Here is a 25,710-nt window from a genome sequence, read left to right on the forward strand (position 1 = left end):
TTAGGAAAAGATGTCCTAAAAGACACAGATGTCTTTATGATACCACCGTAGAGAAGGATTTGTTAAACCAGACAAAACAGTGTCATTCATTAGGAAAAGATTTTAAATTTTGATTGTTTTATACACAGATGAGAAGACATTTTATGTCAAGTTAAAAGCAAGCCACAGACTGAAATAATATAGTAAAGCTCTGAAAATGTAAAGAATTCTGACAAAGATAAAAAAAATATTCAAATAACATAAACAGGAAACTCACAAAAGAGGAAAACTGAGTGGTCAGAAAGATTTTCTTTTAATGTTTACCTTCACTAGTAATCAGGGGGATTGATATTAAAACAAGATAAAGGGGTCAGTTCATTAAGAAGATGCAAAATTGTAACAGTGCTACAAAGTGGCACTGAAGCAAAAACTGATAGAACTGAAATAAGAAACTAGCCTACAACAATAGTCGGAAAGTTCATCACTCCCCTCTCTGTAATTTGTAAAACAAGTATACAGAAAATCTGTAAGGATAAAGAACCCAGGACCCAAGCTTGCCTTCACATTCGAATCACCTAAGAATCTCCTAATAACTCCAAAGAACAGACTACATCCTGGATTTATTAAATTATGGTCTCTAGGGTGGGATACTGACATGAATATTTTTAGAATTTACAAAGGTGATTTCAACAGAGTGCAGGCAAATTTGGAAATTGTTGATATAAAAGACCAGAATAAAAACTTCTATCAACATATTTGACCCATTTGACATTTATAGAACATTCCACCCAATAACTAGAGAACTTGTCTTCTTTTCAAATGCACATGGAATATTCACCAAAATGGACCATATTCTATCATAAAACAACCTCAACAAATTTTAAATGATTGTAGTCATAACAAAATATTTTCTCTGCCCACAAAGGAATTAAACTAGAAAGCAGTAACAAAAAGATATTTGTAGAAAACCAAGTAGTTGGAAATTAAACTACTTGCTTCTAAAGACACTATGGGTCACAAGAGAAGTCACAAGAGAAATTAGAAAATATTTTCAATAAATGTAAACATGTCAAAATTTGTGGGATGCAATGAAGCAGTGCTTAGAGAAATTTCTTTACCATTAAATGCTTATATGAGAAAACCACCTATGAAATAGTCCTGCAAAGAAAGTTTTTTTTTTTAATGCAGCCTGACCTAATCAAGTCCATAAACTAGAAATTTAACAGGAAATACAGAGGACAGAGAAATATGTTAAGTCTACCATCTGGATAAGCTTAGCGAAATCTGACAATGGAACAAAACAACAGGACAAGAACAAATAACAAGAAACAAAGCCCTTTAACAAATAAATCACACTGGAAGAAAAAAGAATGGAAAGAAGACTTGTAGATAAAAAGACACTTAAAATACATTTTAAAAAACAGACCCAAAAAACCTATGGTTTATTTTGAATGCACCCTTGGATGATAAAACTATTTTTAAAATGCAAGAAAATGATTACTATAAGTAGGATATGGTAATTCTAGAGCATTCAACTTTTTAAAATTTCAGAATCAAACATATATCTTGCTAGAGAATTTAAACTTAAAGGAAGTCTTTAGACAAGCTATCTGAAGAAGATAACACACAAAAAGGTAACCATAATATTAGAAGAAGCATATCATTCACAAAATGTTGCAAATTGGATAAAACAGTGTTGCTGATAGTTGTCCTTCAATGAATAGAAAAAAATTCTTGAAATGGCAAAAAGGTGAGAAGAAAGAACAGTATACCCAAGTGATTATAAAAAGGGAGTAGAAACCTTGGCAAACTAGTCATGAAGTGAACATTCATTAAATTATTTACTTACATGGTGTTTCATATTTGCGTTACATTTTTCAATAAAAAATCGTTTAAAAATAGCCACAAAATTCCCTTCTGAATAAGAAAAACATTCAAGTACAAATAGGAACCACTGAAATTGTATAGAAATATTTGATTATAAGATGGATATTCATGTGATCTGGAAGGTGCATATATTATAAACCATCTAAATAAAAGCACAAATTAAAATATTCTTCATAGAGAATGGGGAACTCCAAATGGAAAACTATTGTTACAAGACAAAATATTATGTGAGGAAGAAATAATAAATAAAAAAATAGAGAACCTCCAAGGTTGTTTTGATGTTCTAGTCTGATATACTCTCATCAAGCACATAAAAACTTTTAACTTGTTTGCAGTAATTAGAGGGATCTAAACATACTGTGGATATTTTAAAGTGAAATATGCTAAATGGAGGCATTTTGATAACTTTCAAGTGTAACCAGGTGTGTTCTCTCCTACTTTACACTCATTAATTTGCAAAATGTGTTTCATCTCATTCCTAAAAAAGAACTCACATTTTCCTTTTTACTTATTTTTTTCCCTTGAAAGGTTATTGAATTCATTGGAGAATGAATGTTGTCCTGAATTTGGTGAGTAAAGAATATTTTCTGCTTGTGGAAACTTGATTTCAAGACTAGACTTAATAGTATGCTCTACTGCTATTTGGAAATTAAGTTGTTTTTGTATACTTTTCTGAAGATTATAATTTCCTGATAATAACCAATAGTTGGCTAATTTGAACAGAATCATTTTCATTCATCTGTTCAATAGAGAAAATGTAAGAAATTACCAGTGTATTTTTAGTGCTTCTCAGATGAAAATTCAGAAGGATTTCAGGGTCTCCATGGAATCAAGCTTTGAACTTCTTGACAAAAATGAAAATAGTAAGGAATGATTCTGTGCAGTCTTGATGCTTATTTTTCTCTAGACAAAGTATTGTCTAATCAGTGTTTCCCAAGTATTGACACTTACAGCTCTGGTTGAACATGATGAATAGTTACATATTTTATCATAATAGAAAAATATGAATAATACAAATAACCCTCAGTTTGCAGATGTTGTTGTTTAGAACAAAGCTAAGTTCAAAAGTGATGTTAATTAAATGGTTAATTTAATATGGCAAAAATTGCAATGTTGGTATGCAAATGTCTGGTTTGGAAAACCCTGGTCTGTCAACAGTGCAGTAAACATTGGTTTGAAGAAGAGGAAACCTGGGTTCCAGTTCTGACTCACCCTATATGTGTTCATTCAATTCTTCATATATTTCCTAGTTTAAAAGTTACTTTAGTGTTCCTTAGAGCTAGATGCTGTAGCATATTCAGATATTTGAAATTGACTGTAAGGTTATGGGGGATGAATCACTTTACCATAGACCCCTGTTTCCTCAAATGAGGGATTGGGATAAAGTTAATTCTGCCTCTCTAATATTGTATAAAATAACTGAGGAATTTATCAAGTAACACTACCAGTGAATTATAGCAGTTGGTTCCCCATATTTAAGAGTCAACCTTTGATGCTTTGGTTGTGTCTGACAGTCCAGCCCTTAGCACCGTACCTGCCATAACATCTGAGAGCTTTCCTGAGTTAGTTATCTTTGAGCCACTCCATTTTAGCTTTTGTGATTTGGGGTTTCTGTGATTCTCTACACATGAATCTACCACTATCAATCATTTCAGCTGAGTACCTGTTCCACTAAATTTTTATAAAATAATCTGCTTTAAAATCAAGACTAATCATTGGGCTCTTGGAGCATAAAGGGGATTCTGTTTTAATAAGACAAAGTGATTCTTTGAAGGGCCTAGGAGTCAGGGTTGCAAGAAATAAGATTTCATAAAAAGAATGCACATGAGTTGCTAGCAAGTCTCTAAAATGTTGGGCTGCGGATGGATTTTCTTACTTTTGATGCACAAACGTAATCCTCATAGTTTTCTGTTTCCCTGGTAACTGTTTACACTAAATAATCAACTTGGGAGAGTTCCTCTGTCAGGCTGTGTCAGGATTTGGGATTTTACACAGCGCGCAAGCTTACAAGTTAGCCTACTATGAGTTCGTGAATGCTGGGAGAAGACGTGACATGCCTGCGTCAGAGTCCAAGGACTCTGTTACTCACAGCGGCGTGAACTTCATGCTGGTTTGCTTCTGTTTCCCATTTCTCCCAAGTCCCCCATAGATGCCTGCACACGCAGAGGGTTATTGTACAGGGAGGAACGCTGAGCTCAGGGAAGCTATTGCTTTTACGGCAAGTGGAAGCAAGCTTGCTCTTCAACCAGGGGAAGGCATTACTTCATCCCTTAGAGTTGCTCTCTGCAAACACACCCTCAGAAACGGCCTGAATAAAGGTCAGGCAGGTCCTTGTGCTCTTGGCAAACCAGCAAGAACATGCAGTGACACTCAGGGCCCATGGCAGACTGCCCCTCCCCCAAACCTCTAACCTCTTTAGTTTGTGACAAATTCCTATTTTCCTTCCTCTTTCCTTATACAATTATCTCGAGGGAAATAGGAAAAAATGTCTCATAAAGTGTTGGTGGGATGCCTATCAGTCAAAAAGGAAGAAAACTACACTAGCTGGCTTTGAAGAAACATTAGTATTGATAGAAGTCAATGGCATAATCATAGTAAATACATTTTTAGATAAATCAAGTCATATTTTGTAACATTCCCCCTACCCTTTCTTTTTCGCTATTCCAGCAGACTTTGCAACAATCAGAAGGAAGGACAAGGTTGTCTGTAGTTTGTTTGAAAACAAACGGTTAAAATTAATAATTGCCAGGATAATTACTAACACCCATCACAGCAAAAGCAGATCAAGCCTTCCCCAACTTGAAGCAGAGATCCAGCCAGGCTCCCTTTCTTTTTCTTTGCTAATGAGGGCAGAAAACGAGAGAACACCTTGCTGCTAAGGAATAGGGGCTTTGCCCATCCTGCTCAGATATGGCCTCTGTGTCTTGTCTAAACGCTGATGACAACTGATTTAAACAGTTCAAGTCCCCTTAAAGCTGTAGAAGAAATAACTCCTCAAGTTATGGAAAGAGCCCAGGACTCCTTGCTACTCATCCTTGATGGTAGAATTGTGAGTTCTGGAGTTTGAAGTAGGTTTCCTTTATGCACAGCATGAAGCAAGTTATAAGTAAATAGGATGTAATTTTCATTTGGGGAGAAAATTGATATGCCCTTCAGAGGCATCCTGGAGTCCATCCTTCTCACAGAAGTTTCTTCAGAGGTGATCTCTATAGATCTTTATGTTTCAGGGCATTAATTTCACTTAGAGCATTGTTTCTCCCACTTAAAAAGTTTTATGTCAAAATACGTTTTAGTATATTTTCTAACAAGCATCATTGGCCACAACCCAACTCAGCATTTTAACATTTTCTGGTATGTACCTCTGTGGTTTAGTTTTGGATTTGATGTCAAAGGTGTATAGTCTACTCTTAATATCACCTCAGAAAAGTATCATCAGCTTAAAAAAGCCACTGGTTTTGCCATTCTGCAAGTGACCACCTGCAGACATGGGAATTTAGAGTGCTTGGTGGTCTGTGAGTACTGAGAGTATCGGAATAGAAACCCTCCTATACCCGATTCCTTAAATCCCTTGAAGAAGAACCAGCTGATCTTCATGAATGCAGCCCAATTGCCAGTACAGTGTCTACATGTGTGTCTGGAAATACTGGTTGAATGAGTGAATGAATGAATTTTCTGCTTTGGGTCCTTCCTTTTCCTGTCTCATGAAAATCAGACAATCTATGCTGCATTAGAGGATGACACAGTATTTCCACAGTGTCTTTTCACTTCAGAGCTCACATGACTTTCTATCAAATTATCTCACTGCCCCTTAACACATCCCAGTGAGAGGGCAGCAAAGCCAAAGAAGTCATTTTCCTTATGGTCCAAGTGGTGGTTCTTCACACTTACAGAACATTAGGCACACATGAACCATCACCTAGAGTGACAACTGATGTCACCTCATCATAACTTATGTCTCTGGCAGCTGTCGGGAGATACTCAGAATACACTAAAAGACACCATGAACAACATTTAGGGGCCAGAGAGAGGGAACTGCTAGTGACTTGATGGCGTATGTTCTCTTTGAGATGGTACGCTAGTGACCTCTAGTGGCAAAATTGATTCAAGATCAGTTTCTATTGATAATTCACCACAAAAGATCTTTCTTATATCAATCCTGTGTTTTCCATTCATGTAGTAACCTTTTCTACTTGTAGAATGACCTTAGTTATGCACAATGACTTATTTGTAGCTGTTCATATCCAAACATTTTTCTCATTTCATAGAATCAACTTTTGAGCTGAAAGAGCTCTCGAAAGGATTTGTTGGTTTTATTTCATTATGTGTGGAAAATGAGACCCAGAGAAACAAAACGACTTGCCTGAAGTCTCACCTCAGGGGTGGAACTAAAAGTCTAATAAGTCTAAGGCTCTTTTCAAACTTCAGATGACTGCAGCCCAGCTGACATCTGACTGCAGCAGCATCAGGGATCCCCAAGGGAAAACTGCCCAGCTAACCCCCCTGAATCACTGAGCCGCAGAACAGCGAGCAAACAAAACGGTTGTTGCCGTTTTGGGGTATGTTATACAGCAAGAATAATCAAAACAAAGAATTTATTTAGGAAATTTCTCTGATTCTATACAAAATAATGAAAAATACAAAATAATATACACCTCTCAGGTACTAGTTAATCTTCTATTAATAGTCAGAAACATCAGCTATAATAAATCAAAGAGCTCTCGGTCCAAGTGAATACATATTCTAACTGATAGAAATATAAGTTCTCCTTCTTCCACTAAACTACCCATTTTAAAGATATTTACATTTTGAAACTATGGACCCAGTAGAGGATATATGTGTTCTGCACCCTATAAAAATCAATGAGTCAGTCTCAGTCAAAAAGTATCATTGGAACTCCTAACGTGTTGCTCACTTAAGAGAATACAGACATCTCTCAAAGAATTTATAATCTAGTTGGTAAGACATATCGAACCCACATTAGCTAGAACAACTGTAAAGCAGGGTGGTGCTAAGTATGACAGAACTTTGGAGAGAAGAGAGAGAGTGGGACTGGATTAGGAACACATCTGGGGGTAGGGACATGATGGAGAGACCTTCTGACTAGTAGACTTGATATTCTCCCAACTGCAATTATTACAAGAGTTGGCAGTGCTTCTCCCTTCATTTCTTTCTGTATCTCCAATACCTGGCCCATAACAGGGATGCAATATAAACATAGTGAATGAATGGCTGAATGATATGTGTTTGGAGGTAGTAGGAAGTAAGTTGGAAAAAATTAATAAATGAAAGAGTGAATGAATGAATCAGCTGAGGAAGACATGGAAAGCCAGGCAGGAATTTGATCCAGTGGATTCCTAAGGTGGTGAGAGACATGTTTTCTAGAAAGATATATGGAGAACTAAGTATCCAGAGTGAATCGGTAGGAAGACACTACAGGAGGAGGCGTATATAATAACAACAGTAATAGCTAACATTTACTGAGTTCCAACTATCTGTAAGGTGCTGTACTGAGCACTGAACATAAAATAATTCATTCAGTCCTTACCATAATCCTATAAGGTAGTTACTGTGATTATCTTTACTTTGCACATGAGAAAACTGATATTCCTAGAGGCTAGGTTATACGATTCTATGACTGTTATAAAATTCAGTCATGAGTGGTAGAGGCAGTGGAAAAGGAGACGAAGGGATATTACCGTAAACATTTTTTAAAAAGTAGAAGCAGGATGTGTTAACAGATTAATCAACCATGGAAGATAAAAGTGAAGGAAGGGTCCAAGATGACCATGATTTTTAGTCTCGAGTTCTAGGAAAATGATAGTACCATGTTGCAACTCTGCCACCTGGGTGGGTTACCCTATCAGACACCAGCCCTTTTTCACCCAAGGTTCTGAGAGAGAACTAAGCCCACCTAAGGTATTCATTGCATGAAATAAAATCAATTCTCCCCTTGCATCTAGAAAGGTACTTCTTATGTGTCATCCCTGAGAGAATTGAGAAAGTAGTCACTCAGATCCTTTTCCATGTTCCAAGGTTCTTTTGAGGAAGCCTGGTTGAGAAAGGCTATCATTGTTTAGCAGAAGACTTACTTTTGAAAACTGTATTATTTAGCCTGTTCACCCTTGTCCTTCCCTCAGAAAACAACCTCAAACTGTATAACTTTGACTAAGAAAGTCCTGGTTCCAAAGTTCTAACTTAGAGCAAATTCCTAGCTCTGAGCTGCAGCCTATTTGATGGCCAAATCCACTGAATTTAATTCTTCTTGAACTCAATAGCTTGAACTGTTAGTTGTTTTGTTTGTTTTGCTTTGGTTTTTCTGTATGTTTTCCTTACAAAGAATTTTCTTGGAAAGATTTTCCCCTTCCACAGTAACTTTGCCTTCTTAAAATGGTGATTCCAGGACCTAGACTTTGTAGGTTGGTGACACTATACCACTGTGTAGAGAGCCCAGAATCTCCCAGACTCTATAGGTCTTTCCTGAAGCACTGAGTGCTTCTCTCACCACTTGGGTTTGATGTGGTTTCCCTGCCTTGTAATCCACTGAGGTTGGGAAGGGCTTACCTCATGGTGACATTTCACTGGAAGAGTCCTATGTGTTGACCAGAACATCTGTAAACCCCTTTAGGTCAGTCACCAAGCTGATGGAAAAAGGTTTCTAAAGCCTCCTAACCATAAGTCGTTCACCTTTTATATCTTTAAATACATAAAGCTTATGGAATTTTCGGGAAGGGATTATTAGGACTGAGGTGGTGACAGAAAAAGAAAATGAACTGCTGTTTCAGGTGGAACAATAAAGAACTGTGGTGGATTTTAGCTAACTACAACCCAAAGTTCATATTTTGAGCTTAGTTTTTGCATATTAGCAGTGACAATTTTACAAACTTCAAAAATCATTTGTTTAGTCAAGGGTATTAGTTGTAGAGAATTTTCCCTTGTACATCACAAGTATTTTTACTATATTTATAATATATGTAACATTTATTCCCCACTTACCAGGTGCCCCACAGTTTTACAAGAACTATTTTATTTAATTCTTACAAAATGTTTAGAAGGTAGGTACTTGGTATCCCCATGCTATGGAAGAGGAAACTAAAGCTTAGAGAGGTTAAATAACTTGCCCAGTGTTACCACAGTTTGCTGAGCCAGGACTTGATTTCAGGGCCTTCAACTACAGAGCTTGGAAACTTAATTATTACGCACTGTTGCCTAAGGAAAAGGCATCCTCCATAAATGAATAATAAGGGAAATAACTAGCCTGTGAAGCAATATTTATTTGTGAATGGTTAATAGACTTAGCAGCAATAATTGTAATGTGCAAATTATATGTGCTTAAACCTAAATTTATCTGAGCTAAAGACTTCTTCTCCATGTACTAAAATTATAAAACTAAAACTTTTCCCCAAAATCATTCAATTCAGACTAGTGAAGTATTGTTTCATCTCCTGGACCAGAGGAGCAAAAAGTGCAAAGGTCAGGCCATGAGATTAGGAAGAAGGAAATAGGAAGAGGACCTTGGACAGCATAGATGTGAGGACAGCATAGATGGGAAGGAGGGAAGGTAGAAAAGAGGGAGGTAGAACGAGGCAGGGAAGGGAGAAACAAGACCAGAGACGTCAGTTGAGAGGGAGAAAAGTCAAGGTAAATACAAAGAACAGAGTGGATTTTAAAATTTGTGGAGGGAATAAGGAAGATGTGAGAAAAAAGAGAAGGCATGAGGTACAACAAATTAAAGATGCTACAGTGGATCAACCTCTATTAGAATGTTGAAAATGAGACCGAATATGATGGTGTTTTCCTTAAAACAAACGTAGGAGGAAGAGTTACAATAAGTAGTCTAGTGAAATGACAGAGACAGTTCTGCTCTGTATCTTGACCCTTTTGTCAACATGGCCCATCTGGTATGTGGAAGTTGAGATCATAACCCTAACATGAATCCTGAATTTGAGGTCCATGTGGAAATAGCAGTGTTTGGCTTATAAACATCCCATCTTCTGAGAGGAATTAAGGTTAACAACTTTGGGGAGCCCAGACACATGGTAATAGGAACACGTGCTGTCTACACCCACCATCCACGTGGTGGCCATTCATTGCAGGGGAAGCACTGCTTGAGGCTCAAACCAGACACACTGAAGTGACAGCCTGAACTGAGAACCTGGTACATAGTAGTCTCTCATTAAATATTTGTTGAGTGGATGAATGGACAAAAGAATGTGCAACTTTTCCTTGTTGGTCATTCTTTCCTATATCTCTTTTGGAGACTAATTTATAAGAGAAGAAGAAATCAAGTGAGTGTAAGTGAGAATTTTAATAACTCAAGGCAGTAGGAAGAGAATCCATATATGCTTGATTAAAATACTACATATAAAAGATTTCAAGATAGTAGGTAGCTCTTCCTCTTCTCCTTCTTTAAGGGCACGCTGAGGATTTTTTAACCCACTCAATAAATTAGGAAACCATGAGTCTATTCTGATTTACATACATACATACATAATAGTCTGATGTGAAATGGAATATTTACACAGTTTCAAAATATCTCCCACCCCCCAAATACTTGCTTATTATTAAAAGAAAAAGGAGTAAGTTACCACCATAACCAAGGGGGCAAAGTGAACCTCACTAGTAAAGGGATAAATAGAAATTATGTACCACCTGATAGGGTGCAATGAGAAAAATACAGCATCACTTCTGATATTCTTGCCAAGTGTATCAATATTGAGGACCCTTTTATAAACTAACTGCTCTATAATCTTTAAAAGTATCAGGGTTACAAAAGTAAAGATTGAGAAATTGTTCCAGATTGAAGGAGGCTAAATCGACATGACAACTAAATGCAAGGTATGATTCTAGCTGGGTGCCTTTTCTGTCACGGATATTATCAAGACAACTGTGAGCCTTAAATGCACTTTGAAGATGAGGTGACAGTAATGTATGAATGTCATTTTCCTGACTTTGTTGGTTGTATCATGATTATGAAGGAGATAGTCCTTGTTCGTAGGAAATGCGCACTAAAGTGTCTGGGGGTGATGGGGCATTGAGTTGGCAACTTACTCTCAAATAATTCAGAAAGAAAGGATCCTTCTTCACATGCTTGCAAGTTTTTGGCACTTGAGATTGTTTCAAAATAAAGCTTAAACAAATAAGATATGACTATGCTGAAGGGTGGCATTTACAATTTAATGTCTTATCTCCCCTTCTCCCCACCCTCTGTTCCTGGTGTGTCCTATAGCCAAATCTACCACTTTCTACATTTTATTTTCCTAATACAACTTTTTGCATGCATCACTAAAAATGCAAAAGGCAGTAGTGATGTTTTGATAGGTGTCCTTAATCCTAGCACTGGTATTTTCACATGCTTCTCAAAATCAGCACTCATGTTAGGATTAATATCTTTCTTCTATATATCAGAAAAACCTGTTAATCTTATCTTTAAGAAAAAAATTATTGTATAAATAGAACATGAAAATGTAATAACATAATCCCTACACATTAGTAAATACATTTTCCCAAGTTCTCGTCCCATCCTAGTCCATATACATAAATTACTTTTACATGGTTGTAATCACAACATAGGTACAATTTTATATTCTACCTTTCTTGTCTGAGCATACTCCAATATTGTTAGAGAGCTTCTGGGGCTCTTCTTGCCCTCTGAATCTGTGATTACATTTTTGAAACAGTGACCTCATAACATAACTAAGGGACCATATTACATTGTTCAATGTCTGCAAAGCACCTTATTGCTTCCACCTTGTCAGTGTAATGCAGTTATGCAATCTGGTAATTGCTGTCCTGATGCACTGTCATTTGATGAAGGCTTTGAAGTCACTCAGACTTGGGCTGCTATCCCAGCTCTGCTTCATACAAGTTCCTAAACCTTTCTGAGCCCCAGTCTTCAATCTCAAAAACAGGGATAATAATGTCTGTCACATGCTATTTGTGAGGATTAAATGAGATAATGAATGTGAAGTTCTGAGCACAGCACCTGGGACGTCTTAAGTTCTCAATAAATGTTATTAACATTCATCTAAGAGACACATGACTAGTTAATAGAATGTGGGCTCACTCCAAATACTTAATTTTGTGACTCTCTTAGTTTTATTTGTGATGAATGTGGGTTATTTTTTAGATGGTATCAAATATCCAAAGAGTTCACCAGGATTTCTAAAGAAACCAACTGATTTTCCTAATTGTCTCCAGAATTGAGAATCTATAGGAAAATTAGAGTGACAGGTGACTAATCATCTTTCTTCAATGTCTGCTTTAGATTATCTGTCTCCCACACCCCAAAACAAAAGGTTGGAAAAAAAGAATCCCTTAAAAATGTAATCATTGGAACATGACAGAAATATTAAACATACAGTTTGCTTTTCAAAAATGACCAGTTAGCTGTGAATTTGCCTAATTCCTTTTACAGTCAAATGATTACATACTATGTAAAATGGATAATGTCCCAACTTACAAAATGGACCAATAAAGGAGTTACTGTTTGTGTTAGCAGGAAATATTCTACAAGTACTATTCTTTGAGAAATTCCTTGAAACATAGGCTCTCCCTGGGCAATTGTGTGTTTGACGATCACTAAGTATTTCACAGAGAGGCACTGGCTGAAAATGTTAGTGTTTAGGGGCCAACCATCATTGCTAACTGTGACTTGCTCAAATTATATATCAACTGTGTTTTCTGGGGTTTTTTTAAACATCTTTATTGGAGTATAACTGCTTTACAATTGTGTGTTAGTTTCTGCTTTATAACAAAGTGAATCAGCTATACATATACATATATCCCCATATCTCCTCCTTCTTCATCTCCCTCCCACCCTCCCTATCCCACCCTTCTAGCTGGTCACAAAGCACCTAGCTGATCTCCCTGTGCTATGCGGTTGCTTCCCACTAGCTATCTGTTTTACATTTAGTAGTGTATATATGTCTATGCCACTCTCTCACTTCGTCCCAGCTTGCCCTTCCCCCTTCCCGTGTCCTCAAGTTCATTCTCAACTATGTTGTATTTACAGAAATTCTGTTTTTACACTATTTTAAAGCAGAAGGGACAGGAATCCACTGTACATTGAGGAACACTGTCATAGCACAAAGAAACTCAAGCCATTTAAAATTCTAAAATTAAAAAGGATAAGAAACAGTGTTGAAAAAAAAATCTTCTAGATACTTTTATAAACAAAGCTTTCTAAATAGTTATCATGACCTTAGAGAAACCCACTAACCTTTTCACCAAGAATGCAAATGAAAGCAAAATATTCACATAGATGAAGGAATAATAATTGTCTTTTGTCTGCTTGGAAAAGGTAGTGAAGATTCTCAGGAGGGATAAGAAAGGACGAATGTGTTTTAAAATGCAAGCTTTTTCCACTTTTACTCGTGTCATGCTACCAGCGAGGAGAGAACCAAGCATGTGCACAGCCAAGTAGTCTGAGCCAAAGTCATTAAGCTGACAATGAAACGTGTGTGTGGAGAAACAAGGGAGCAATGATTAAATGGGGAAGAAAGCCAGTAAGGGCTGAAAAGGGGTGACTGTTGGCTGTGTGCATCCCAGGGAGGCTGGTGGAGGGAAGATTCAGGTCGCTCTAACAAAAAGTTGGCAAGGAACAAACACATGAAAAGATGCTCAACATCACTAATCATTAGAGAAATGCAAATCAAAACTACAATGAGGTATCACCTCACACTGGTCAGAATGGCCATCATCAAAAAATCTACAAACAATAAATGTGGGAGAGAGTGTGGAGAAAAGGGAACCCTCTTGCACTGTTGGTGGGAATGTAAATTGATACAACCACTATGGAGAACAATATGGAGGTTCCTTAAAAAACTAAAAAGAGAACTACCATACGACCCAGCAATCCCAGTACTGGGCATATAACCCTGAGAAAACCATAATTCAAAAAGAGTCATGTACCACAATGTTCACTGCAGCTCTATTTACAATAGCCAGGCCATGGAAGCAACCTAAGTGTCCATCACCAGATGAATGGATAAAGAAGATGTGGCACATATATACAATGGAATATTACTCGGCCATAAAAAGAAATGAAATTGAGTTATTTGTAGTCTGGTGGATGGGCCTAGAGTCTGTCATACAGAGTGAAGTAAGTCAGAAAGAGAAAAACAAATACTGTATGCTAACACATATATATGAATCTAAAAAAATGTTATTGATGAACCTAGTGACAGGGCAGGAATAAAGATGCAGACGTAGAGAACAGACTTGAGGCCACAGTGGGGGAAGAGGAAGCTGGGACGAAGTGAGAGAGTAGTATTGACATATATACACTACCAAATGTAAAACAGGCAGCTAGTGGGAAGATGCTGCATAGCACAGGGAGATCAGCTCTGTGCTTTGTGACCACCTAGAGGGGTGGGAGGGAGGCTCAAGAGGGAGGGGATATGGGGATATATGTATACATATAGCTGATTCACTTGGTTGTGCAGCAGAAACTAACACAACATTGTAAAGCAATTTTACTCCAATAAAGATGTAAAAAAAAGATGGCAAGGGAGGCTCACTATTCTCCTGGACCATTCATGGGGGCTGCCACTGAGTCCCTTCCATCTCCAATGTCAAATTCAAGGATTGAAAATGAAGGTTAAAGCCTATCCGTGAAAGCAAAACATGTCTTTCTGAAACAGCTTTTACAACAACTCTGATTCTGTGATTGGAGTACATATTGTTTCCTGTAGGGTCACTGAGAGCTTTTGAATCACTTAAACATCATTCCTAGGGTTGAGGAGCACAGCTGAAGCTGGTTCCTCCAGTCTGCCCTGCTCTTTAAGCATCACCCTCCTTCTCTCTACACTCCAGATTCTGTTTGAAGGCTCAAAGAGAACCTTCAAAGAATCTCTCAGGGGAACCCCAAGCGTCTAAGGAAACCAGGCTCTGACCCTCAAATTTGGAACAAGTCAGGCAGGCTGGAGGCCTGTGAGGGGAAATGTGTCCAAAGTGGATCCAATCCAATAGAAGCCTTTTTGAAATGAAGGTACCCATGATGGAAAATAGCCCCCGGCTCCCTTCTTGACAGGAAAAAGACGTGGGGAAGGTCAGCATCTCATTAGCTCATGAGCTCAGGTAAATCAAATTCACCCTTGATCTTTTGAATCTCCTCTGGATTTTTCTCTAGGAAAAAAAGTTAGCACAATTATGAAGGCTTTCATATAAATTTAACGTAAAACATTCTTACTCCCTTCTTTGTTGTTGTTGATCTAATAAAGAAAAAACACATTACTGATACAAGGCGATTGATGGATGGTTTTGTCTTTTAAGGGAAGAGTCAAAATATTAATACTTACGTTTTGATGAGAAAATTAGAGAACAATCTAGATTACTGAGAATATTTAGATACTGCCCTAACATTCTGTTTCTTAAGCTTGTTTATTAAAACTAGTTTTTGCATTACGCTAGATTGTTTTATTTCAGTTAAGTGGATTTCTTCTGATGGAAGATTTTTTTTCGCAGAAAGAGCACTTACAATTTCTAGCGATACATTAGTGACCCCAGAGTCATAGCACTCTCAGAAGCTACTGAGAAGCAGAGTTGATCTCCTTTTTCTTATTGAATCTCTTCTGCTAAGTCTAAAGGCATTTTGCTGGGCCAGGGGAGGTATTCCTAATGCCACTGTCCATATTACCTTCAGCTTACAGGAAGAGCTATTTCACTTGGCCGATGACATTGTGTATACTTATATGGATCCCAAATGCCAATTAAGATTTGCTGAAACTTTCTGCCATTGCTGGTGCAATGAACACCCTTGTTCAAGCCACTAAAAACAAAAACACTTGTACCATTCTAGAGGTGATCTCTTTTGGCATCTCTAAGTATGTCTGAATAATCTTTTAAATTAATATTCATGGCCAAATTCATTGGAAGGTGTAAACTGAGGTGAAGCAGGGAGCGCTTCACTGTTCCTGACCAGCACATGCGACCAACCCTCACCTCATCCTTGTGTACTTATTGAAGGATGCCTCCACTCCAGGAGTCATCAGCACCATATCCTCCCATGAGGTCCAGGGTAACACGGTCAAGCCATTACCAGCAGTGCAGGGGACGCTGGAGCGTGGTGCTGGCTGCAAACACTGGCTCCATTCACCATCAGAAAAGAAAAGCCTGCTCCCTTTTTTCGGACAAGACTCCTGCTATGACTCAGTGTGTCTCCCAGCTGGGTAGCCACGAGTATGTTTCCTTCTTTAGCCCATATTATAATGGAGGGTGAGATGAAAAGGAATACAGGCCCTTGATACCTTCTACTTGGAGTGCTAACTAATGCAGGGCGTCGTGTCTGATCTGCTGCTTGGCTGAGGGGATGGCAGATGGCCTTCTGAAAGCTTTTCAAACCCAGACCGCTTTCAGCGGGGCACGAGGGGGGTATTGTTACATTTTCCAAACGGTGGTAGGAAGAGGTACCAAATAAAAGCACACGACAATTGTGCCACTTCTCCAGGAAGCTTATTACCACCTTACAATGAGGGCTAGTTGGGATGCCAAAAACAGATGCAGAAGCAGCTTTGACTATTATCCAGGAGAGATTTTAGAGAGCAGAGTCAGGAAGGAGGCTGAGGCATAAAGGAGGACAGTGGTGGGAAGAATATTGGCAGGGAAGAGGTGAGGGCCAGGATGAAGAGGAAAAAGAGGAGCTGTCTTATTTGTATCAGAAGAGACTCATGCTCTTGTTTAAAGGGTTTGTTCGTATCCACCCCCCGCCCCCTTCTACCACAAGCCTCTTTATCAGGAAGACATCAGCAGTCCCGCTTACAGAGCAGCATCCACAGGGCGCTGCCGTTACCATGACAGCCAATGTTGACAAATCTTGGAGCCTTTTAAGAAACTTGTGTGTGATCTCTTTGAAGTGGGCAAAGGAGGAACTAAAACGTACTGAATACTTACTGTAGGCCAGGCTGGTTCAGGAAGCTTCCTTTATTATTTCATTTAATCTTCAAAACAATTCAGAGACATACTCTTATGATCATTTCATGACCTAGGAAACTGAGGCTCAGGGATGTTACATAACTCGCTAAAAGTCCAACAGACTCAAGTCCAGGCATTTCTGACTCCAAAGTTCAAGCCCTTTCTGCCACACTACTCTGAGCCAATTCTCCAAATAGCCAGGTCCTGTCTACTACCTGGCAAGTGATAGTAGGTGCTCAATAAATGTTTTCTGAAAGCAGAACTAAATGACCCAGAAGTGGAGATAGGAAAGAAACTCTTAAAACTAGAAATGATTTAGGAAAGCTGACCTTAGGAGTCTATTCTCAGCTAGGGGCCCTCATCCCAGTGTACACACAAACTCAATCAGAATTATTGGGCCAAAATGTTTTGAGTGTCTATTAGGTGCCAGACATTGGGTTAGGTGCCAGAAGTACAGACATTTTAAAACCCAGGTTCCATCTTCCAGCAGCTCACAGTCTGTTGGTGGAAGGAACCCATATACATACAAGTATAATATGCTGTGAAAAAATATAGGTAGAGATAAGCTTGGCATTCTCAGAAAGGAGAAAGGAAACCTTACTCAGCCTGGGAAGGTCAAGGAAGGCTTCCTGGAGGAGGTGATGCCTGGATGGGTTCTTAAAGGATGAATAGGAATTAGCCAGGCAAGAAAGGGTGACTTTTGTTATTCCAGGCAAAGAGAGCAGTATGAGCAAAGTCCAGAGGCATGAAATAGACAGCATGTGCATAGAACATTAAGTGTTTCCTACTGAGCCCAAACTTTGTGGCAGGAAATGACACTGAAGAGATAGGTAGAGCCAGGAAGAGGGAGACTTTAAATGCCACGTTAAGTGTCTTGGACTTCAGCCAGCAGGGGATGCAAGGCATCGATCGGTCTCTGCAGGGAGAGGGAGTGATATAGGCAGTGTGGAGGAGAGATGTGAAGGGATAGAAATTGAAATAGGAAGAACAGTTGGGCAGTTGATGCTGTGGTTTATGTGGGAGATGATGAGGGCCTGATCAGGGAAGTGGTGATAAGATTGGAGAAGGCCAGATTAATTTGAGAAACATTTTCAAGGTCAAGTCAACAGGAATCAGTGCTTTGATTGGGTTGTGAGAAATGATAATGGGACGACATGTGAATTTCTCGCTTTAGGAACTGGGTAGATGATGCGGCCATTCATTAAAATTATGAATCTTACATGGGAGCAGATTATGGGGTGCCCAAGGGGTAAGATGAGTTCATTTGACACCTGGGACATATCTAGGTTCTAGCAAGCAGTTGGATTATGAATCAGAAACTAAGAAGAGGGCTTCCCTGGTGGCGCAGTGGTTGAGAGTCCGCCTGTCGATGCAGGGGACACGGGTTCGTGCCCCGGTCCGGGAAGATCCCACATGCCGCGGAGCGGCTGGGCCCGTGAGCCATGGCCGCTGAGCCTGCGCGTCCGGAGCCTGTGCTCCGCAGCGGGAGAGGTCACAACAGTGAGAGGCCTGTGTACCGCAAAAAAAAAAAAAGAAACTAAGAAGAGAGATAAAGACAAACGATAAAGATTTGAGAACAGAAGTCTGAAAATACATTCTTCTTCAGTCATAGCTGACCTGCAGATGTGTTTTGTTTGGACTTCCATGATACTGTTTTTAAAATTAGGATTAGGTGGAAAACAGGGAAGAATCAGGAAGTTGCACCAAAAAAACCCCTGTATTTTTGGTGTCTCTTGAAAACTGTGCTTTTTTGCATTTCCATTCTTTCATGACAGCAGTCAGCTAGAAGTGGGAAGCAGCTTGGCTCTCTGAGCAGGGCACATGCTCTTCAGGAGCCTCAGTCCTCACCTGGCTGGGCGCCTGGCCCAGAGGCTCAGCGTTGGTTGCTATCTCATCATCACAATTGCTGTTGCCTTGCTTACAGTAGAGTTAAAAGAAAAGTAAGCTTTTCTTGTTCTCTTAATCAAAAGTAGCAAAAGAAATCTAGTCCAAGAGGACTGTGTGTTTCAAAGAAAATGATGTTGTGAAATTAATAATGTTCCCATATATTTGATGTGCAAACCAACCATGTCCTTGTTGAAAGAATTAAACTTGAAACATCACTGTGAAATAAACCATATTAAGAGTAATATCTGCTATATGTAAAAGATACATGATGACTTTCCATTTGTTTGTATCTTCTTTAGTTTCTTTCATCATTGTTTTGTAATTTTCAGGGTACTAGTCTTTACTATTGTTAAATTGTCCATACCACCCAAAGCAGTCTACACACTCAGCGCAGTTCCTATCAAAATCCCAATGGCATTTTTTACAGAAATAGAAAAAACAATTCTAAAGGTAATATGAAACCACAAAAGCCCCCAAATAACCAAAAAAAACCTGAGAGAAAAAAAGAACAAAGGTAGAGGCATCACACTTCGTGATTTCAGAGTAATAAAAATATATTACAGAGGTGGACCTTCAAGATGGCAGAGGAGTAAGACGTGGAGATAACCTTCCTCCCCACAAATACATCAGAAATACATCTACATGTGGAACAACTCCTACAGAACACCTACTGAATGCTGGCAGAAGAACTCAGACTTCTCAAAAGGCAAGAAACTCCCCACGTACCTGAGTAGGGCAAAAGAAAAAAGAAAAAACAGAGACAAAAGAATGGGCACGGAACCTGCACCTCAGGGAGGGAGCTGTGAAGGAGGAAAAGTTTCCACACACTAGGAAGCCCCTTAGCGGGCAGAGACTGCGGGTGGCGGAGGGGGGAAGCTTTGGAGCCACGGAGGAGAGCACAGCAACAGGGGTGCGGAGGGCAAAGCGGAGAGATTCCCACACAGAGGATCGGTGCTGACCAGCACTCACCAGCCCGAGAGGCTTGTCTGCTCACCCGCCGGGGCGGGCGGGGCTGGGAGCTGAGGCTCGGGCTTCGGAGGTCGGATCACAGGGAGAGGACTGGGGTTGGCTGCGTGAACACAGCCTGAACGGGTTAGTGCACCACAGCTAGTGGAAGGGAGTCCAGAAAAAAGTCTGGACCTGCCTAAGAGGCAAGAGTCCATTATTTTGGGGTGCACGAGGAGAGGAGATTCAGAGCACCTCCTAAACGAGCTCCAGAGATGGGCACGAGCTGCGGCTATCAGTGAGGACACCAGAAACGGGCATGAGACACTAAGGCTGGTGCTGCAGCCACCAAGAAGCCTGTGTGTAAACACAGGTCACTGTCCACACCTCCCCTCCTGGGAGCCTGTGCAGCCCACCACTTCCAGGGTCCCATGATCCAGAGACAACTTCCCCGGGAGAATGCACGGCATGCCTCAGGCTACTGCAATGTCACACCGGCCTCTGTCAGCAGAGGCTCGCCCCACATTCATATTATAACTACTGTACCCCTCCCTGCCCCCGGCATGAGTGAGCCAGAGCCCCCTAATCAGCCACTGCTTTAAACCCGTCCTGTCTGGGTAGGAACAGAAGCATGAGGGCGACCTACACGCAGAGGTGGGACCAACTCCAAAGCTGAACCCCAGGAGCTGTGGGAACAAAGAAGAGAAAGGGAAATTCCTCCCAGCAGCCTCAGGAGCAGTGGAGTAAATCCCCACAATCAACTTGAGGTACGCTGCATCTGTGGAATACCTGAATAGACAACGAATCAACCCAAAATTGAGGCAGTGGATTTTGGGAGCAACTGTAGACTTGGAGTTTGCTGTCTGCGACTGACTTGTTTCTGACTTTTATGTTTATCTTAGTATAGTTTTAGTGCTTGTTATCATTGGTGGATTTGTTTATTGGTTTGGTTGCATTCTTTTTCTTTATTACTTTTTTATTTTAATTTAAAAAATTTTTAATTTTAATTATTTTATTTTATATTATTGATTTATTTATTAAAATTCTTTCTTTCTTTCTTTCTTTTCTCCCTTTTCTTCTAAGCCATGTGGCTGACAGGGTTAGGTGCTCTGGCCTGGTGTCAGGCCTGAGCCTCTGAGGTGGGAGAGCCGAGTTCAGGACATTGGTCTACCAGAGACCTCCCAGCCCCACGTCATATCAATTGGCAAGACCTCTCCCAGAGATCTCAGTCTAAACGCTAAGACCCAGCTCTACCCAATGGCCAGCACGCTCCAGTGCTGGACACCCCATGCCAAACAACTAGCAAGACAGGAACACAACCCCACCCATTAGCAGACAGGCTGCCTAAAATCATACTAAGTTCAAAGACACCCCAAAACACACCACCAGACGTGGTCCTGCCCACCAGAAAGACAAGATCCAGTCTCATCCACCAGAACACAGGCACCAGTGCCCTCCACCAGGAAGCCTACACAAGCTACTGAACCAACCTTACACGCTGGGGACACACACCAAAAACAATGGGAACTATAAAACTGCAGCCTGTGGAAAGGAGACCCCAAACACAGCAAGTTAAGCAAAATGAGAAGACAGAGAAATACACAGAGATGAAGGAGCAAGGTAAAAACCAACCAACGCTATGAGACTAGATATCAATTAAAGGCAAAAATCTGTAAAAAATACAAACACATGGAGGCTAAACAATACACTACTAAATAACCAAGAGATCACTGAAGAAATCAAAGAGGAAATCAAAAAATACCTAGAAACAAATGACAATGAAAACACAACAACCCAAAGCCTATGGGATGCAGACAAAGCAGTTCTAAGAGGGAAGTTTATAGCAATACAATCCTACCTTAAGAAACAAGAAACATCTCAAATAAACAACCTAACATTACATCTAAAGCAATTAGAGAAAGAAGAACAAAAAACCCCAAAGTTAGCAGAAGGAGAGAAGTCATAAAGATCAGATCAGAAATAAATGAAAAAGAAATGAATGAAATGATAGCAAAGATCAATAAAACTAAAAGCTGGTTCTTTGAGAAGAAAAACAAAGTTGATAAACCATTAGCCAGACTCATCAAGAAAAAAAAGGAGGAAGACTCAAATCAATAGAATTAGAAATGAAAAAGGAGAAGTAACAACTGACATGCAGAAATACAAAGGATCATGAGAGACTACTACAAACAACTATATGCCAGTAAAATGGACAACCTGGAAGAAATGGACAAATTCTTAGAAATGCACAACCTTCAGAGGCTGAACCAGGAAGAAATAGAAAATATGAACAGACCAATCACAAGCACTGAAATTGAAACTGTGATTAAAAATCTTCCAACAAACAAAAGCCCAGGACCAGATGGCTTCACAGGTGAATTCTATCAAACATTTAGAGGAGAGAAAACACCAATCCTTCTCAAACTCTTCCAAAATATAGCAGAGGGAGGACCACTCCCAAATGCATTCTATGAGGCCACCATCACCCTGATACCAAAACCAGACAAAGATGTCACAAAGAAAGAAAACTACAGGCCAATATCACTGATGAACATAGATGCAAAAATCCTCAACAAAATACTAGCAAACAGAATTCAACAGCACATTGAAAGGATCATACACCACAATGAAGTGGGGTTTATGCCAGGAGTGCAAGGATTCTTCAATATATGCAAATCAATCAGTGTGATACACCATATTAACAAACTGAAGGAGAAAAACCATATGATCATCTCAATAGATGCAGAAGAACCTTTCAACAAAATTCAACACCCATTTATGATAAAAACCCTCCAGAAAGTAGGCATAGAGGGAACTTACCTCAACATAATAAAGGCCATAAATGACAAACACACAAACAACATCATCCTCAATGGTGAAAAACTGAAACCATTTCCACTAAGATCAGGAGCAAGACAAAGTTGCCCACTCTCACCACTATTATTCAACATAGCTTTGGAAGTTTTAGCCACAACAATCAGAGAAGAAAAAGAAATAAAAGGAATCCAAATCAGAAAAGAAGAAGTAAAACTGTCACTGTTTGCAGATGACATGATACTCTACATAGAGAATCCTAAAGAGGCTACCAGAAAACTACTAGAGTTAATCAATGAATTTGGTAAAGTAGCAGCATACAAAATTAATACACAGGGCTTCCCTGGTGGCGCAGTGGTTGAGAGTCCACCTGCCGATGCAGGGGACACGGGTTCGTGCCCTGGTCCAGAAAGATACCACATGCCGCGGAGCGGCTGGGCCCGTGAGCCATGGCCGCTGAGCCTGCGTGTCCAGAGCCTGTGCTCCGTAATGGGAGAGGCCACAGCAGTGAGAGGCCCGCGTACCACAAAAAAAAAAGAAAGAAAAGATACATGATGGAGAAACCTAATAAACTGAAATGAGCATAGAAATTTCAATAGTTTGTTTTGGAAACTGAATGAAATAAACAATGATATACCATTGTCTCTTTCCCACAAATACACTGCTTGGCCCTAAATGTGTTTGAATTTACAAGCTGTTTTAGAGTCATTGGTATATAGCATGGAACCAGAGAGAGAAGGAAAGCAGGCCAAGGGCAGAATCTTGGGGAAAGCCTTGTAGGAAAGGGTTCCCAAAGGAGCCTGAGAATGATGAGGAGAGGTTAAAGGAGAACCTGAGAACTGTGGTAGCATCAAAGCCAGGGGATCAGAAAGACAGGAAGGAAGGACATCAATACTATCAAATGTCTTTGTCCTGCACTGTGTGTCTGTCACCCAGAAGGGAGGCCAGTGCAACAACTGTACAGCTTAGACCAGAGATTCCCAAACTACCTTGGTTCATGGTGCCCTTCATTTTAAGTTATTTTTTTACAGTTCTCCAAGGCCAAGAGAAATACCAAACAGTTCCACAAATTAAGTATTCAGGTCCAAACATCTTAATAAGTATTTGTGGCCTTAAAACTTAGTAATCATTTGAAAAAAAAAAAAAAACACTACACCTAAGCTTAAAGAAATTTCAATTTCTTTAAAACTTCATTCTTAAGTTTTCCTTCTTAACAGCAGGAAACTCAGCATGGAAATAGATGTTATTGAAAGAAATGTAGGTCAATCTAATGTGAAATTGTGAACAAGCTGCATTTGTTTCATCATAATTTGTCTTCCCATTTTTATTTATCAAAGACCAAGAACCTCTTATTAACAAGAGCGTACCAGTACTGCCACATCAAATTGATACACTTATCTCCAAAAGCCAAAGAACATGGGGTTTCAGTTCTTTCCTGCTACAAGTACCTGAGCAATTTCTATTTGCCGTCTTGGAAAGCTGAAGCAGCACGAATCAGAGCTAGTGCCTCAGCCCACTGCTGGTTACCACGCTGGACCATCGCTGAAGGCCCCTGGTGCCCCAAGATTCTGTGACTCGTCTGCCCAGGGATGAGGAGGTCTTGAGGGCGAGCAAGGAGCCTTCAAAGCCCTCCCTCGGCTGTGACGGCTCACCACCAACCCAGGCATCCTGCTTACCCCGTCCCAGTTTATCACTTTATTCCACGCCTACTGCCGGCCTCACATTCGGTTAGCTAATAACTTCGACGGTGTCCCTCTCCAAACCGTTGACAACTTTGGATTAGACACCTGAGTTCAAATCCCCGCCCTCCTCTGCTTTTGTGGGCCCTGGAAGCGCGAGGGCGGCAGAGGATGAGAGAGGGCGGCAGAGGATGAGACGCGGAGGGTTCGGGATGAGGCGGTGCCGAGGACTGGATGAAAAGTCATCTGTTTCACAAAGGCTCCTTCTCAGCCTCAGCGAGCATCAGCTTTCAGGCCCAGCCCACGTCACAAGGGAGAAAGAATGCTGGGCGGGGGCGTCTTCGGAGCAAGCCAGCGCCCCGTAGGAACCGCACGCGCCCAAGGCATATAGGACTCCCCACGCGCACGCTCAGAGCTCATCGTGTCTTCCACGAGCTAAGGAGCAGATTTTCCCAGGTCTTTGTTTCCTTCGCTGCCGTCTGCAGCTCTGTCATTTTTCTAAAACGCCCTGATGGGAGCATGTGAAGGCCAGCGGTATCCCACTTCTTCAACAGCCCCGGGACCTTGTACTTTTCCTCGCGTCGTAAAGGCTGAAAATGCGCCTGTTTGATTTTCAAAGCCCCCAGCATGTTTACGCGGTGCTAGGAGGCCAAGCTTAGCTCTGGCTGGCTGGCAGTTCGGCTAATTGGCCACACTTTAGAAAGAGGCTTTTTGAATCTGAGCATTTAGGGAGAAAGTGGAGAAGCGTGGCTGTATGAAAGCAATTGATATTAAATATTCATGTTCTGCTCTGTTAATCAGAATCAGGAACCCCCATTGCTTAGCTGCAGTCTTGCTGGCTTCTATGACTGTGCTAAGGGAACTTGGATACAAAACAATGCCACCAACCCCCCCCCCCACACACACAACGTAGTTGCTTATAGGTTTGAAGTGTTTCTAGTTAACATTGTGCCACTCAGCAGTGTCTGTTTTCTCTCGGATGTTGAATGAGCCATAGTTATCCCTTCCATCAGCGTTTTAGAACCACTGCTCCCCTCTTTTTCCTTCTCTTGTGTGGAATTCAGCAAACTTTGTCCTTGCTTAAAAACCGGACATTTTCTGCAGTAATTTTTAAAGCGAATTGCAGTGTATTCTAGTTCATTTTTCAGAAATGGTAAAATTATTTCACGAAATAGAGAAGTAGTGGACTATAATTGAACAAATTGGGGTAATAATATCCTAGGTTGTTTTAGGTCTTTTCTCATCACTGACTTCATATTGGCAAACTGGTGCTAAGTAATATAAATGGGGCGTCTGTACTTTATATATATAACATACACTTTACATATGTTGAGGTCATGTTTCCTGAGCTCTTAGGAAATAAACGTTTTATATTTTTATTTGTCGACTGATTTTTTAAAGTACGTGTAATTCAACCACAAGAACCTTTAAAATAATCACTTAATTTTAAAGGAAAAAGAAAAATAGCTCTTAATTAAACATTTTTTTGGTTTTATTTTTGTAGCTATATTTTTTCAAGTTTTCTACAATGACTACGTTTTACCATTATAATAAAAACTATAGTTTTAAAAAACAGCTGAGCAGTTGCTGAATTTTATGTTTCAGAATT

At 40.0% G+C, this 25,710-nt stretch overlaps 1 protein-coding gene across 1 annotated transcript in view; it reads left to right on the forward strand.

Moving 5' to 3' along the window:
• The window catches only part of MAML3 (mastermind like transcriptional coactivator 3), a 636,110-nt gene that overhangs the window by 1,998 nt on the left and 608,402 nt on the right, over nt 1–25,710 (forward strand). The window contains exon 2 of the mRNA XM_067736821.1: nt 2,395–2,435. Within this exon, the coding sequence (XP_067592922.1) occupies nt 2,415–2,435 (21 nt within the window). The 5' untranslated portion in view covers nt 2,395–2,414. The remainder of the gene's footprint in view (nt 1–2,394; nt 2,436–25,710) is intronic.

The sequence above is a fragment of the Pseudorca crassidens genome, chromosome 4 (genome assembly GCF_039906515.1).
Source record: "Pseudorca crassidens isolate mPseCra1 chromosome 4, mPseCra1.hap1, whole genome shotgun sequence".
Classification (NCBI taxonomy): domain Eukaryota; kingdom Metazoa; phylum Chordata; class Mammalia; order Artiodactyla; family Delphinidae; genus Pseudorca; species Pseudorca crassidens.